Source organism: Chaetodon trifascialis, chromosome 6 (genome assembly GCF_039877785.1).
Source record: "Chaetodon trifascialis isolate fChaTrf1 chromosome 6, fChaTrf1.hap1, whole genome shotgun sequence".
NCBI lineage: Eukaryota > Metazoa > Chordata > Actinopteri > Chaetodontiformes > Chaetodontidae > Chaetodon > Chaetodon trifascialis.
In genome coordinates, this window is record NC_092061.1 from 16,156,259 (window position 1) to 16,169,975 (window position 13,717).

Sequence of the window (13,717 nt, forward strand, 5' to 3'; positions counted from 1 at the left end):
GTGCACTGCAGTATTTAAAACAATTTCTCTATTCAGATGTTGTATACTAAAGAAAATTGTGCTTGGAACATACAGGAAGAATGTCTGAGTAAACAATCTACGAATCTAAGTAACATTATCCGGATAATAAGAGTTATCATGGCAAAATTACATTGTTGTCATGCTATGGAATTTGCTTTATGCAATTTCCTATTTGTTGTTGTTACTTTGACTTGACATACCTCAGAATTTGCTGTCTGGTGAGCAGTTACAGTGACAACAGTAACAGAGAGGCCACAGTGACACAAACATCAGTTTGTGCAGCAGCTGCATGTTCTGAAGTTTTCTTGAATTACAGTAGTGGAAAGACCGCCAGTTCAACATGGAGGTGGTGCTGGCATGCTGAAGCACTGTGTGCATGTAACCCATCTGCACTCACACGCTGTTGAGGAACAAATCAGGTTGCAAGCTTTCAGAGGAAAGTGCCATGTTGTATAAGGTCAACTCAGTTTCTAATTAAAAACCACGAAACAGAGACAAACACTAAAACCCCTCCGTATAAAGAAACTTCACATCATCCTCTCACTGAACAACCCGTGTGAAACATGTCTATGAACCTTGAAATCTTCTTTTACGCGATTTGAGTGATACAATAAAGCATATACATCTTCTTTTCTCCAATTATGCACGAGTACCGCTGTATCCGTAGGAGACAATGGGCGCTCACAGCAGATGCAGCGCAGGGGGGCGGTGGGCGTAAACACGTGTGCGTGTTTTCTTTCTCTTTATTCCCCGCATGAGAAACACACAATGACAGCTATTCTCTGGCTTCATGATTTTCAGGAATAGGAAAAAGTTGACAGACGCTGTTTTGTTGGCAGGAGCGCCTGTTTGTGCGCATTTCTCCCTTGTTGGTTTTCTCTCGATAATGAATTGAAGTTAAAAAGGAGGCACGTATTGAATTGTACCATGCTTTATGATGTGCGTTGCAAACATCGTTCCAAAATATTTTAGAGCACGTGCTGCATTGTTGCCACGCGCTCGAGTAAAAAAAGTATTTCTAACTGATCCAGGAAAGGGGGGTGTGGCACTCTGCAAGCACATGAGTTGCTCTCTCTCTGCTCTGATGGAGTGGTTGCATAATACAACCCAGCATCCAGCCAATAGGTAGCCCGGCTCTGATACGATCATCTCACTGAGCTGGCGTGCACATGCATATGTGTTAAACTGATGTGCGTGTGTGTCTGCCTCTCCACGCCCCCATTTCCATCCCAGTCCTCTCATAGGTTCGGTTCAAAGGTAACGCATTGACCGGGGGCTCTATAAAGATCGAGTTTGCCCACTCTGCCATTCTGCTCGTTTCCTTTCTCCGGTCTGTCCACTTTCCACCAACACACATCAAAATGCCCAGCAGGTGGAAGAAGAACAAGCGTCGTATGAGGAGAGCGGTAAGTGGTGGCAGGCGCGCTTTGGGGTTTTTATTCGCATCTCATCATATCCGAAGTATTTCGGACATCAGTAGAATGTGAACTCTGTCAGTCGCTGGGGTCTTTCCCGTGTCGGAAAATGCTGATGGAAATGCCCTTTTGTCAGTTTGTGATGGTTCTTGTGTTTATTTTAAACTCCTCACCGTTTTTTCCAAAGGGCGAAACCTCGTTTTTGCCTTTACACATTGTGATTGCTGATGCGTAAAAATACAACTGCTGCTCTTAATATTGAGGCAAAACACGTGCTGTGCGCTTATGATGAAATGAAGCTTCTAAACTAGCGCTGTAATCGAAATCTCAAAGCAAAGAAAAAAAACGTACAAGATAGTCAATGTCGGTTTGTGTTGATTCTCTTAATGTTATTCAGTTTCTTATTTGAGCGCATATATTCACGCGTTTGTACTTCTTTTCTCATGACGCACTCAGCTCCGAGGAGCGCTCTAAGTTCCGTGCGTAAAGATGGACGGCTGTGCCAAAAACGCCCCCAAAATAGATTTTATTGAAATTATACAGTTAATACTACTAGCACGACACGTAAAGGTGCATTTGGATCCCATGTGAGGTACAAGAGAGAAGAAGCCTCTTGGCTTAACCCCCGCGCTCCACGTGCGCGCTGCATAATTTGGTTTAGTGCTGGGATGATCTGCAGGTTTATATATTTCTGTGGTCTTTTCTCATTAATCGTGAAAAGTGCCACCTTCAATTTTAAATTATACGCTGGTATACTTAGTACAGGCCATTTGCTCTAATTTAGTATGTTGAAGCGGCAGTGACATGATGATTGGCATATTTGCCGCCCCACTCCTCTTAGGGAATTGGGAGAAATTTCACTTCTGAACATTCAGTGCCCAAGTAAAAGTGGGTGTGGTGGATTGGAGGAGGGGTCTATAATGAGTGAGAAAATAACATAGAAGCTCCTGCTTCTCTGAGGTCAGAGGTTACTCCACCACCGAACTGATCTCTGTCGAGTCTTTTCTAGTCCTAATAATTGTTTAAAATCATGCTCTAATGATCACTACACCACTAAAGGACCATTTGAAGCCCAGTCTTCCAGCTCTGGGGAAACTTCTCAATATGGAGTTTGTGGCATTCTTCCCCACCCCCCTTAAGCCTCTAGCTTGCTGGCCAGTCTACTATTCTCATCACCACACAACTGTATTTGGTAGTGTGTTGACCAGAGGAATGTCTTGCCTTAGTTTTGCCAGACTGGAGTCTGCACAATCTCTCTGATTCTCTCACAGTCTGCCAGTGACACTCAGATAAAAATGCCCTGCAGTCGCTTACAGCTTGGTGTTATCACCAATTCCCCAGGACATATCAGAGCGCAGGAAGGGAAGGAGCTGCTGGACACTTGAAGTCAAGCTGAGTGCTCCTCACACATGCCACATGTAAACCCCCTCACGTTGACATTGAAGTGTTTCCCTCTGAGGCTGACTGGGCCTTGGAGATAGTTAACGGTGTTGAACAGATGCCCACAATTATCAACTTCAGTTATTTGAAATGTTTATATTACTCTGTGATAGTGAGGTTTGGATTTCAACCAGCTATTTGTGAATAAAGATGAGGGAGGGGTTGTTTTGACGGTGACTAGATGGACAGGCATAGACATATGAACCTACACAAACATGCCTCATTGGATTCCAGCACTGGTCTAGCACTGTGAATGCCTAACTGGCTGTCGGCCTAACAAAAGCATTTTCGGGGAGTGATTGTAACCTGATTATAACCTGATTATGATGTGATTAGGCCCACTGTCTGGCCCGCAGGGCACCCAGCAGTGCTGCTGACTCGCACGGTTTCTGTTCCCGCTTCACCAGACCTGTCAGGACTGCTCTGATTCAACTAATTAGCTCCCATTATCTAACTAGCTTTGCTGGGCCCACTCCCAGTCACCCAGCCCCTCCATCCGGTGGTCTGTCCTCCCTAAAACCTCCATTAAAGTCTGAGGGGGGGTTTTGTCCAGCGCTGAAAAACATGTTGGATCTGGCTGGGATGGCATGTCTGGTATTCCTGCACACAGAAATGTGCCAGAACGAACCCCTGACTGACAACAACATCAGTATGTGGACACAATGGGGGTGTCAGAAGCATTCATACTCCGAAAACTCCATTTGTGTATTTATTTATTTATTTTTTTTTTGGTATTCCACCTTCATCATTTAGCAGTTTACATACTCAATACATCTTTGAAGCAACTGTAAATTAACTGCCACTTACTTGTGCCACACTAAGTACCCAAGAGGCTAAATTAATTGAACTAATATCTGCAGCAGAATGGGTTGCAGGATGAAAACATGAAAAGAATTAAATAGTGGCTTCCACTGTGGTGACGACAACAGCCATTGACCCAGATGTTTTTGTGTATTTTCCTCCTTGCAGCAGGCCCAGAGGAGAGCCCTTGAAGAGCAGCATGCAGCCAACCCACCAGTCAAAGCAAGCCCCGGGATTGCAGTGTGTGTGCCCCCTGCAGCAACCCCAAAGAAAGCAGCTAAAACTCCAGCTCCAGAAAAGATCCCAGAGCCTGTTCCTGTTGCTGTTCCCATTGTGGAAACCCCTGAAGTAGAACTAAAGCCAGTCGTGAAAGAACCTGTCGCAGAGCCCGTGCCAGTCGAGGTCAAGGCACCAGAGCCTGAGGCTGTGGTGTTGGAACAGACCACGGCAGAGGCCGAGGTTGAAGTCCCTGCCCCGGTCACTGAAGAAGCACCAGTCGTTGAGACGCCACCAACGGAGCCCATTGTAGTTGAAGCTGAGCTCATACAGGAGGAAAAGCCTATCATTCCCGAAACAGAACCAGAAACCGAGGTAAGGATTATTAAGAGCATTGTCCCAAATGGGCTTCTTCTAGAAAATCTTGCTGTTGTTCAGGTTTTTAAAGGAATCTTTGAAGTAGGCCTGGTGTGATGGCTCCTCAAAGGCCATGTACTGTATGAGTGTAAATTTTAGCAGGTGAATAAGGCATGGCAGTTTAGCTGCCAATTTCAAGCAGTCAGATCTTGAAAATCTGTGTTAGATTCTTTAGTGAATGTATCAAGACAACTCGCCAAGTTGGTTCCTTCTTGAGGCAATGAGCTGCATAGGGTTCAGCATGTACCATCATAAAAAATGCATACAGTTGCCAGAGGGGGTATTTTTTGTCAGGTTAGATACTTGCTATGTGGAAATAGAGAATTAATCTTTGGTAGGTTCCACTTTGCATATGGTTTGCAGGAAAGAGACACTTCACTGGCTGGCTCTGTATAAAGAGTACCAATCTAAGTTTGGGTTTTGTGGACAACCACCGAAGGGTATGTACTGTGGCTGGGTCCTTATGGGAGAAGGGAGGTGGAACTGGTGGGGGGGTGGGAGTCAGTAGGAACAACATGTTCCATTTAGCAAAGAGGTGGAGAGCACGGGAGAGATTGTAGGCTCCATCAGTGGCGGACTGAGCAGAGCCTGTTCAGCTATGTCATTTTACAGGGTCACCTAATGTCTGTGCTACTGAGCACGTTTATGTCTTAGGGAATAGACTGATAACTTGGATAAGACAAGTATAAGTAAGAGTTGTTTGTGCTCTAAAAATATCTAGGGAGAACCATGCTGTTTTTTCATTTCATGAAAGAGGTTGTCCAAATTTGACATATCAGATAACACACCTTTCTGTAATATATGCTATCAATGCTGTTTTTCAGTTTGAAAGTCAATGAACTTAGTGAATGGGATGAAAAGGCTTGCTGTTTGTTGTATTTGAAGACACATGGCTTCTGTTTTTTGTTTTTTTTAATTTAATTTAATTTATTTATTTGACTGTACACAGAGTGGTGTACCAAAAAAAGCATACCTCTCAGTGTTCATACAGAGTCTGGAAAGTTCAGAAATAATTAATTAATTTCAAGGATTGGAATATGCTTAAATTTGAATACACTCCTTGAGAGATAGTTGATGTCAGCATTATCTGGTGTTTCATCTACACAATGACTCACATTCGCATTTATAGTAACAATTTAGATGTGATGATAAAGGCTTCAAGCGTGGAAATATTTAGTTTAGGAAAATGTTAAGTGCTTGAATTTTTTGCCATCCAAATCTATACATTTTCATTTGCAAGCTGAAAAATGACACGTGGTCTTTGTGTCGTCGCCATCGTGTACACATTTGGGAACAGAATGTTCTGTTTCAGCCAGTTGACTGGAGGCTATGTGCAGACATACACAGTCGCACACTGCACATACATGTACATCTGTGCGCCTGAACCACTGTGCACGTACACACTTGGAGATGGCATGTGAGCACACACATGCACTAAATTTGTGGTCTTTGCTCCCAGTAACTGAGTTTTGTTAGGATGCATGTGAGTGTGTAATGCTTAATGGAGAATGGGTGTAAGAGGAGCAATTGTTGGATCATCCCGTCCAGTTCACACATGGAGGTTTTGAATGTGACCTCTAACCCTGAAGTGTTATGCTCTGCCCACTGAGCTGTACAGGACTCATAAAGAGGATTCTATTGGAGATGGACTGCCCATCATTGTTTAATTGTTAAGTTGTGGCAGTACGCCCCCCCACCCTCCTACCTCATCCCCCCTGTCCCTCCCTCCCTCCCTCCCTCCCTCCCTCCCTCCACACCACCCACCTCTCGCCTTCCTCCTTCTCTGCTCCTTCCCCACTTGCACATCTGCCACATTCAGTTCAGACGCTCACAATTGCGCACAGACACTCCTGCAAAACTGATAATTAGTGCTGGCTAACTGCACACACATACAGTAGCAGCTTAATTAAATCGTTCAAGTCACGTTTTTCTTGCTTTGTTTTATCAACTTTTCTGTTTTGACTTCATGAAACTTTGCTCACAGACAGCTTATCTGCTGTAGGCCATAGTCTTGCAAGAAACCTTTTGCTTGGTGGCACCACTTGTCAGGTGAGAGCTGGACATCAGTTAGTCGATCAGTGATAAGATCAGAGCAGGTGTCAATGGGGCTCGTATTCAGCTGGCTTTGGAACCAAAGGGAGGTGGCCCCTCCGCTTCTTGGTGTCACCACGGAGACTCAGGTGAGTGGAAACCCACCACCCCATCCACCCAGACCTACTGAGTGTGTTTCATTTTTCTGTGGGCCTGAAGCGACGGTGGGTGCGGCTCCTACCGTGGCTGAACATTTTGTACCAGCTTGCGCCCTCTGTGCTCCTGCAGCCGCCCAGTCCTCCTTCCCTCGGTCCCTCACCCCTCTTTCCCTTGTAAATTCACTCTCCCCCATCACCCTTCCTTCCCTCCCACCACTTGTTCCTCTCCTCTCTCCCTCCCTCCTTCTGTTCTCCCCCTCCCTTCTTCTCCTCCTGTCCTATGGCAATGTATGGGCCCTCATTAGAGTGTCTACTCCAAACGTGCACTTGTTCATCCATATGTCTCCCTTTTATCAGTGGGAGGAGACAAGACTGGGGAAAGAGGGATATTTTTGAGTTGTTGGGATTTCAGGGGCGCTCATCTGTCTGTTGAAGTGTGTCTGTGTGTAGTTGTGTAGCCTAGCCTTTGGTATTTGGCGCATTGAAGAGGAGCTTACGGACAGCTGTCACAACCTTTTTAAAGGATCTGACAAATTTAAAGTGAAAGGATGACTTGCGGTACATTTGCTTTCAGTTTGCTCACGATAAAAATGCTAAATACAGCATGCGTACAGATGATTAGTAAGCATTTCTTTTATCACAGTTGACATGATAGCCAGAAACCGTGGCCAATAAAGACATGCAAAGCTATCGTTTTTTCATTTTCAGACTTATCACCTTGTGGCAAAGCACGTGAGGGCACTCAGCCTTCCTCTCCCCAGTGTCCAGCCTTCCTCCACACATATGTTCACATGCATATACAACCACCTCCCCTCAACATTTACAGGCAGCTTTTATAGGTTTGTTTTTTGGAACACTGTAGGGCTTTGTTAGCTGAACCACACACTTTCATAACGCTCCTTTCTCAGTTTTCAAGTTTTTGCTTTGGATCTCTTTTTATAATAAGAATGAGTTAACAATGCTGTTTTTATTTATTTATTCATTCATTCATTCATTTGAAGCTGTCTTTGCAAATAAAGACAAATTAGGCCTTGCAAAATTGTGTCCTTAAACTCTAAATTTGTTCAAAATCAGAGATCCTGAAAATAAAGTGAGAGTGTGAATTTGGCTGAACCACAGAGATCATTGCATTGCAGATATATTGTGACTTTCTCTGTGGGATAAATGGTCTGTGTAAGTGCTGGCTGTTTCTACATCAGCTTTGATTTGTGCTGAATATGTCTCTTGGTGGGACTGGTGAGGAAGGATCTGTGTGTAGATCAGTTTGGTACACACTGTTCTGCCGCTGGGACAGACCGGAGGGGGTGTTTATACTTTATGTGCATTTTTGTGCATGTGTGTGTTTTCCTGTCAAGGAAAGGAAGGCCTCTCCCTCGTTCCTTACCTGCCCCTTTCTCTCCCTTATACCATCCCCCCAACGCTGTGTAACTGGAGTGTATATTTACCCTCCTCAGCTATACGTGCATTTTTGCCCACTTGGCTTTTGTTCAGAAGAAGTTAAAATCCGGGAGGACAGGATTCCTCACCTCTCAGTCACACAGCACAGAGAAGAAAATGGAGATGGTCAAGTAACTCCAGTCTAACCAGAGCATTTGAACTGAGTTTTCCCTCTGTTCGGCTGTAGATAAATTGATTTGGGTGATTTTGGTCAAAAGATGACTGGTCTGTTCGTGACTAGCAGTAGCAGCCTGCAAGCACTAGACTTGTCCTACATTGAAGACCGGCTGGTACAAGACAGTTTAAATAATTTATTGTTGTACTATGAAGATTTACAATATTTATGTGCAGCTCCCCGTAATTGCCATTATGGCTCAGCACACTTGGATGCACAATGGCCATGCAGCCATTGGCCATTTAGGTTACTGCCAACTGTTCCACTAAATCAGTGGCAAGGCTACCAGAGTGTCTTTGGCTTATAGAAAAATAAATAAAATATGAGTGACTTCTGTATTTGCATTTTCTCATAATTGTGAGTGAAAATTATGAGTTGAATAGTAATACACAAAGGTCCAGGAAGCAGTGGCAATTATGAAACTATAACAGAGTAAATGCTGAAATCTATCTTCACCCAGCAACATTCCTGAAAGAAAAAGATGTAATAATAAATGTTGGAGTGTGTGTGTGTTTTTGGGAGTGAGGGCTTGATGACGACAATAATTTAACAAGGTGGGGGGGTGCAAGAAATGGCCGGACTAGCCTCCCGGTACACAATTGGTTGTTAAATTCCTAATGCACATTACATGTTCCTCCCCTTCTCCTGAGCTACAGCTGCACTCACACACAAAGCATACTCTAAGATGAGTGTGTGTGCGTGTGTTGTTTGTTGACTGCCAGTGTACATTTATGATCTGATTTGTGACCTTATGTTTTTTTTTTTTTTTTTGGACACTGTAAACCCACAAAGACCCTCTCTGGGTTTTCTCTGTTAAAATGCCTCAAGGCATCACAGCTACTGATTGGCTGACAAACTGTTGAGCAGAAGTTCATTTTGCTCTTGGCACATTTTTAGGAATAGCATGTGCCCCTCCCAGAGCACCACCTTTAACCCCCCCCCCCTCCCCCCAGCATAGCATGAGGCAGAAATTTTTAATTGCCTTTTTTAATGGGATGCCCTTTCTGCCATCTTTCTATCTTCTTGAATAAGATACTTTTATATTTCTATAAGTGTTTTGCTCACTGACTTTGTCCTCCACAGGTCGTACATCCAGATGGGACTCCAGTGGAGGCTCCTGTTGAGACAGAGGTAAAACAAATCTGCATTTCATTTTCACACACACTTAAGCCTCTACTATCTCAAACAGCATAATTTAGCAGATTAGGCAGATTACACCAGGTGTGAATGAGTATGAGTGGAGCATAACTCAACTTGACACATTTCAAGTAAGACCTGCTTTGACTTTATGAGCAGTTATGAAGAGACGACTTCATATGTGTTGAAGAGGAATCAGCAGTAGCCTAAGTTAGCAGAGCAGTGTTTTTAGAGATTTGTTCATTTAATTTCAAAACCCTCAAAGGAAAACAATTAAAAACATGATTCCTTCACACACACACACACACACACAAAAAAAAAAACTGTGTTGCAGTGATGCAGGGTCACTCTCCATTCAGTTTTCACTGAAATCCCTTGTCTTATTGATGAGAGGCCATTCAAGCAAAGCACACACCCCTTATATAAAGCACAACACTGCTCATACATTGAGCTAACACATTTCAGTGTGTGAGTGCTGTTTTTTGCTTATATGTCACCACCCAACAGTTGTGCAAAAGATGTCATTCATCAAACCAGAGTAACTCACAGTTTCCACTCTTCTTTTCTAAGTTTACAGTTGCAGTGACTCTTTGAATGGAAAAGTTCGGATGGATGGAAAAGCACTTTGCTCTGCTCTCTTTCTCATGTATAACACAATACTCAGATCACCTACTTTTTAAAGCACTTTTGTGGATCTGCAAACTAGTGATCACATAAATGATTCGACTGATGTCAAGTAGTCATAAAAAAAGATCAAAACAGGCTGACATTGCAGTTGATGGGGCTTTAATGTGACATGAGCGCTGCAGTTGCAATGAGGTAACCAGTCCTCACAAGCTCAGCTAGAAACAATCGTTTCAATGATCATTTCAAGATAACTTTAAACTGTAGGTTGTCATTCTCCACAGCCATTGTTGTTGTTCTATTCATCTGTCCATCCATCTATTGATCCATTTGTTTAAGTGTTTTTATTTGTCATTCTCCAGATTCAGGCGGAGGAGACAACAATCATCACCACCACGGAGACTGAACAGGTAAGACTCTTCTCAGTGACAGCATGCTTTGATGTTACAGCTGTATCGTTCTAAACGCTGTATCCTCGATCATACATGACAGGACGATCTTAATGAGTTGATTTTGCATGTGCAGACGCAAAATGTCTGCGAGCCAGAGACTGAAGTGGAGGTTGAGGCCTTGGCAGAGGGTGACGCAGCCGCTGAGGCTGAGGTGGAAGTGGCCGTCGTAGAGGCCACCGAAGTGGTAGAAGCACAGACCGCTGAAGCAGAACCTGCTGCGGATGAGGAAGTTACGGAGGCAGCGGTGGAATCAGTGGAGGAGGCGGTCGCAGAGGTACCTGAGCCAGAACAGGAGACTGAGGCCATTGTCAGTCCTGCAGCCCCCAAAGAGGATGAGGCTGAAGTAGAAGTGTTGGCTGAAGAGGAAGCACCAGAGGTCCCTGCTGACCCTGTTACAATGACAGAGGTGATTGATTATAAAATGCTGTCATCTTTTCTCTTTCTGACGTTTCTTCACGTTCGTACCTTCTTTCAAAATGTAACTTAACAGCAAAGACTAACTATGCCCTGCTATTTGTTTTGTGTGTCCAGGATGCTCCTGTCCAATCTATGGAAGTCCCAGTGGTGAGTATTTTTCTTTTCCTCCACATCAAGAAATACATTATATGGTTGATTGAACACATTTTGATTATTAGCCTGTGATTAAGAGGTTTTCTTTCATATAAATAGTAAAACTTCAAAAATTGTAATGTGGCCTCATCTGCTGTTTCGCCAGGTGCCGGTCACTGTCCCTGAAGCTCCCGTAGAAGAAGCTGAAGCCCCCGTAACTGAAGTGGAAGAGGTAAAACCTAAACTTTTCAACAATTTTAGTCCACAAGTTATGTGACAATCTTAGATGGCTGTATTCTCGATATAGATCACCCTGAAATCAGAAGCGTATGGGCTAAGCTATTAATAAATCTGCACGTTTTCTCCTGGGATGCTTGCTAATTAATTCCCCTCATTCACTTCTATGTCTCATGTGTGGAAAATGTTCTTCTTTCTCATCTTGTTCTCTTCGTCTCTCTCCAGACCTCTGCCACCCAGGACACCGCTGACAGTCTGGTTGAAGACTTTGTCGTCACAGAATCTGCCTCAGCAGTGGAGGTCGCCATTGCTGAGTCTGCTGCTGCTGTCCAGCCGGTGAGAACTGCACAGCAGTCATTTATCAACAAGTTCCAGCTGGCATCCTGCCTCTGTAATCAGATGTTGTAGTTGAAACAGCAAAGCTAACCTGAGCTGTTGTTTAGGGCCACCAGAGGGCCACAAGACACCGTCATTTAAAACATGTTTCACCCTTATGCACATCTGTACATATGTGTGAAAATATTATATTTTAGTATCATTCATCTTAAATATTACTCGGTGGTTTTAATTGTTGGCCCTGTTCATTGTTTGACACAAATTCATTTTATATATTTTTTTTTTAACTGAATAACATTAAATTACAGTCGTTAGATCGGCCTACAACACATTCTTAATGGATTCTGAGGCAGAGCACAGTGTGCAGGTTGGCTCATAAACATACAGTGAAGCCTGATTCATTCTGGGCAAGAGAAATAAGTTGCTGTGACCTTTTAGATTCAAAGATCAGGAGAAGCCTTTTCTCTACTTGAAACGATGTCTATTGCACATAATCACTTTGTACAATTTTAACGCTCAGCTTTTTAACCCGCGCCTCTCTCTCTGCTTGCTATATTTAGGAAATTGTTGAAATGAGTGACACCCAGTCAGAATCTATGGATGTGACGCCCGTTGAGCCTGCGCCTGCCTCTGTCCCTGGAGAGGAAATCGTGATTGTGAGTTGCAGTCAGGCTTTTATCGTTTCATATAGACAGTAACTGAATGAACCCGGCATTCTATTGTGTAGCTGTTTAATCATAGCTTAACACTTTTGGCTTTGGTACGTCTTCCAGTGTTCATCCAAAGAGTACATGGGGCTTTCCTGTTCATGTTTCTGGTGACCATCTACCCTGTCTCCTAACCGTCTCTCTCCCCTCCTTTCCATGACAGGATGCCACTGCTGAGCAGACATGTTTGGATGTGCTGTCAGAAGAGATGAAGTCAGAAATCTGTGACATGCCATGTCAGATGCAGCTCGCTGTGGAGTCTGTGGAGATGTCGGTGGAGGCGTCGCTGAATGGACACATTGTTCCAGAAGTCTCCATTGAGGGCTAGATACACATCCCACAGCAAAGACCTTTTTTGTGTTTGTAAGTGTCTCACAGTATTGAATCAGTCTTTTATCACACGGATTGGATCTTGGCTCTTAGTTTTTCACCCTCTGACCCTGTTTCTAACCTTTTTTAAATGATTATACAACCTCCAACAGCCACTAACCAGGCCCCTGTTTCTCTTTCAGATTCCCCTTTGGTCTTTTGGAGGACTCAAAGCTTTACAGGGAGTCAACCAGCTGATATTTTTTTATTTTTTAGGGCTTACGACAGAACCGCCAGGAAATTGAAAGGACATCCACACTCTGAAGTGCCTTTCCGGCCCTTGTTCCGGTCAAAACTTCAAACCAGATGTCAACATGCAAAAACTGCTGCATTCAAGGCAGCACAGCAGACTGTTGTCTTATGTGTGCAGAAATGGAAAGAAACATATCGTTACTCATTTTCTGTATTTCTCCAAGAAAGCATGTACAGTAATTTTTTACTAGTGGTGGAAGCAGAAGTGCACGAGAGATGGAGATTCCTACAAGATAAATGGCGGGGCCCAATGTTTCCATCTCTCCAGAACATTTGCTTCCACGCTGCATACACTCAATGCATGTCAATACTGTAGCATCGACGAATGTTGCTGCAGTTTGCACTTGAGCCTATGTTGATCAGGGTGGGAGGAACAACTTGTTCTGTTTTTTTTTCTTTTCTTTTTTTTCTTTGTTTCACATTTCAAAATCATAGATTTTGTGTTTCGGGCCCTTATTACTCTCGAAGAGACACATTTACAAACTTCCCCCTTTGCTTTCATTTGTCGCCTTCTCTGTCCTCTCTGTGTTTAGGTTAGTGTGATACTAAAACACCTTTAGACGTTTAAGATTTTATGAAAGCCTGGACAGAGTTTGGGGGGATGAACTGAGGTGATTTTTCTATTTCTCTCTCCTCACTTTCTCTTATTTTCCCCAATTCATTTTGTATGGACCATATGATGTGCTACAGTTTTGTGTTCCAAGTCTGTGCTCTGAAGGGGAAATGTAATGTGATTCGTCATGTGGAATGCCGTTGGACTGACTTGATCCACCTTTGAAATAAAGCTGTAACTCATCGTGATAAAGGGGTTGTTTTGACTCGTTTTACTCTATGTGCACTATTTCACTCATAAAATACACAGACAGGAGGAAATACTGTAGATTTAGGCTTCATTTTCCAGGTTGGTTCTAGGCTGGTGGAAACAAAATCCTTTGATAGCTTT

General features: G+C 43.5%; 1 protein-coding gene across 2 annotated transcripts; it reads left to right on the forward strand.

The window, feature by feature from the left end:
- Positions 1-1,318: 1,318 nt before the first annotated feature.
- On the forward strand, positions 1,319-13,576 carry LOC139333133 (fibrous sheath CABYR-binding protein). Of its 2 annotated transcripts, none has more exons than XM_070965413.1 (11): positions 1,319-1,427; positions 3,846-4,268; positions 9,195-9,242; positions 10,235-10,282; positions 10,398-10,730; positions 10,856-10,888; positions 11,040-11,105; positions 11,336-11,446; positions 12,007-12,102; positions 12,317-12,516; positions 12,666-13,576. In XM_070965413.1, the coding sequence occupies exons 1-10, from the start codon at positions 1,383-1,385 to the stop codon at positions 12,479-12,481; spliced, it is 1,368 nt and encodes a 455-aa protein (XP_070821514.1). In that variant the 5' UTR covers positions 1,319-1,382; the 3' UTR covers positions 12,482-12,516; positions 12,666-13,576. The 2 variants fall into 2 exon arrangements, with proteins under 2 accessions (XP_070821514.1, XP_070821515.1); XM_070965414.1 differs by having other exon boundaries at positions 12,739-13,574.
- Positions 13,577-13,717: the final 141 nt, after the last annotated feature.

Bases quoted from the DNA above. Each gene is read 5' to 3' on its own strand.
- LOC139333133 (XM_070965413.1), top strand. From the start codon at position 1,383: ATGCCCAGCAGGTGGAAGAAGAACAAGCGTCGTATGAGGAGAGCG. The intron at 11,106-11,335 runs GTAAAACCTAAA...GTCTCTCTCCAG, and splicing joins CCGTAACTGAAGTGGAAGAG to ACCTCTGCCACCCAGGACAC. The intron at 11,447-12,006 runs GTGAGAACTGCA...TGCTATATTTAG, and splicing joins CTGCTGCTGCTGTCCAGCCG to GAAATTGTTGAAATGAGTGA.